Below are 2,353 nucleotides of genomic sequence, written 5' to 3'. Positions count from 1 at the left end.
TACGCACGATATGAAATGTTGAGCAATATCATAGACAGAAAAGAAATAATAGAAACACGGATCCCCACAAATGACAAAAGAGCAAGGCAGCAGTAATTACATCGGAGAATCTACGATTATTTTAATGTAATTCGCCTTGAAAAGTCACCGAGTGGCTGGAAGCGGGGCTTGCGCCAAGGGCGGGCTTTGGTGGGGGGAGGGACGGCGCGAGCGTTTTCGGTTGGGGACAAAGGGCGCCTCCGTCAACAAGGGCGGGCGCCGCCCTGCGTGCCTACCGCCATCACCAGGGAAACGTAGTAGAGACTGGCTTCATGGCCGCTGCGAAGAAGGCAGCGGTGGGACCCTTGGTGGGCGCGGTGGTGCAGGGCACCAACTCCACCCGCTTTCTGGTTTTCAGAGCAAAAACAGCAGAACTGCTTGGTCATCATCAAGTGGAACTAACGCAAGAGTTCCCAAAAGAAGGATGGGTGGAACAGGACCCGAAGGAAATTCTTCAGTCGGTTTATGAGTGCATAGCGAGAACGTGCGAGAAACTTGACCAAGAGAATATTGATATATCCAACATAAAAGCTATAGGTATCAGCAACCAGAGGGAAACTACTGTCATCTGGGACAGGTTAACTGGAGAGCCACTCTACAATGCCGTGGTTTGGCTTGATCTAAGAACCCAATCTACTGTTGAGATTCTCAGCAGAAAAATTCCTGGAAATAATAACTTCGTCAAGTCTAAAACTGGCCTTCCCCTTAGCACTTATTTTAGTGCTGTAAAACTTCGTTGGATGCTGGATAATGTGAGAAAAGTCCAGAAAGCTGTGGAGGAAGGTCGAGCTCTGTTTGGTACCATTGATTCTTGGCTTATCTGGAGTATGACAGGAGGAGTCAATGGAGGTGTCCACGGGACAGACGTAACAAATGCAAGTAGGACAATGCTTTTCAACATCCATTCTTTGGAATGGGATAAAGAGCTCTGTAACTTCTTCGAAATTCCTATACACATTCTTCCCAATGTCTGGAGTTGTTCTGAGATCTATGGCCTGATGAAAGGTGGGGCTTTGGAAGGTGTCCCAATATCTGGGTGTTTGGGAGATCAGTCTGCTGCATTAGTAGGGCAAATGTGCTTCCAGGAAGGACAAGCCAAAAACACGTATGGAACAGGCTGTTTCTTACTGTGTAATACAGGTCAGAAGTGCATATTTTCTGAACATGGCCTTCTGACCACAGTGGCTTACAAATTAGGCAAAGACAAACCAGTGTATTACGCATTGGAAGGTTCTGTTGCTATAGCTGGTGCAGTTATTCGTTGGCTGAAAGACAATCTTGGTATTATAAAGACCTCAAAAGAAATTGAAAGCCTTGCTAAAGAAGCAGGTACTTCTTATGGCTGCTACTTTGTTCCAGCTTTTTCAGGGTTGTATGCTCCTTATTGGGAGCCCAGCGCAAGAGGAATAATCTGTGGGCTCACTCAGTTTACTAATAAGTGTCATATTGCTTTTGCGGCATTAGAAGCTGTTTGTTTCCAAACTCGCGAAATTTTGGAAGCCATGAACCGTGACTGTGGAATTCTATTCCATCATTTACAGGTAGATGGAAACATGACCAGCAACAGAATTCTTATGCAACTACAAGCAGATATTTTACATATTCCAGTAATAAGGTCTTCTCTGCCTGAAACAACAGCGTTGGGAGCTGCCATGGCTGCAGGAGCTGCAGAAGGAGTAGGTGTTTGGAGTTTTAAACCTGAGGATTTGTCAGCAATCACAATGGAACGCATTGAACCACAGATCCAAGCCACAGAAAGTGAAATCCGTTATTCTACCTGGAAGAAAGCTGTGATGAAGACAATGGGCTGGGTTTCAACTCGGGCTCCCGAAAATGGTGAACTTGCTATCTTCTCTAGTATGCCCTTGGGCTTTTTTATAGTGAGTAGCTTGATAATATTCATTGGAGCAAGATACATCTCAGGCATGCCCTAATAATTCCAGCCATGGATTTACAAGAATTAAGCTTTTTACTACTAAACTAATCCAAGAATTTTGTCTTTCAGTATGATAATGCTATGATACACTCTGATTTTATTTATAGAACATGTACTGTATGATCCATGAGAGTCTTACAGGTAGATCTGTGGTTTGAAATAAAGAAAGCACAGTACAAGGACAATGTGGAAACATTTTGTGTGCTTTTTAACATAGATAGCAAAGGTGACACAACATCCTGCCCACTCCTTGGAAAATAAAGAATATTCAGAGTTTATCAATAGAAGCTTTCACTGCACATACTCTGTGATATTTGAATAAAACTTTAGCTGACTGGGCTAATATAGAGCCATAACTAATCTGCTGAAATGGATGTT

The 2,353-nt window shown here is 43.6% G+C and overlaps 1 protein-coding gene across 1 annotated transcript; it reads left to right on the top strand.

Moving 5' to 3' along the window:
- The first annotated feature begins 291 nt into the window (after positions 1–291).
- On the top strand, positions 292–2,141 carry Gk2 (glycerol kinase 2). The gene has a single exon (XM_004643190.2). The coding sequence runs from the start codon at positions 312–314 to the stop codon at positions 1,971–1,973; it is 1,662 nt and encodes a 553-aa protein (XP_004643247.1). The 5' UTR covers positions 292–311; the 3' UTR covers positions 1,974–2,141.
- The last annotated feature ends 212 nt before the right edge of the window (positions 2,142–2,353 follow it).

The sequence above is a fragment of the Octodon degus genome, unplaced genomic scaffold, assembly GCF_000260255.1.
Source record: "Octodon degus isolate 3935 unplaced genomic scaffold, OctDeg1.0 scaffold00168, whole genome shotgun sequence".
Classification (NCBI taxonomy): domain Eukaryota; kingdom Metazoa; phylum Chordata; class Mammalia; order Rodentia; family Octodontidae; genus Octodon; species Octodon degus.
This window is presented reverse-complemented; position numbering and strand designations above follow the sequence as displayed.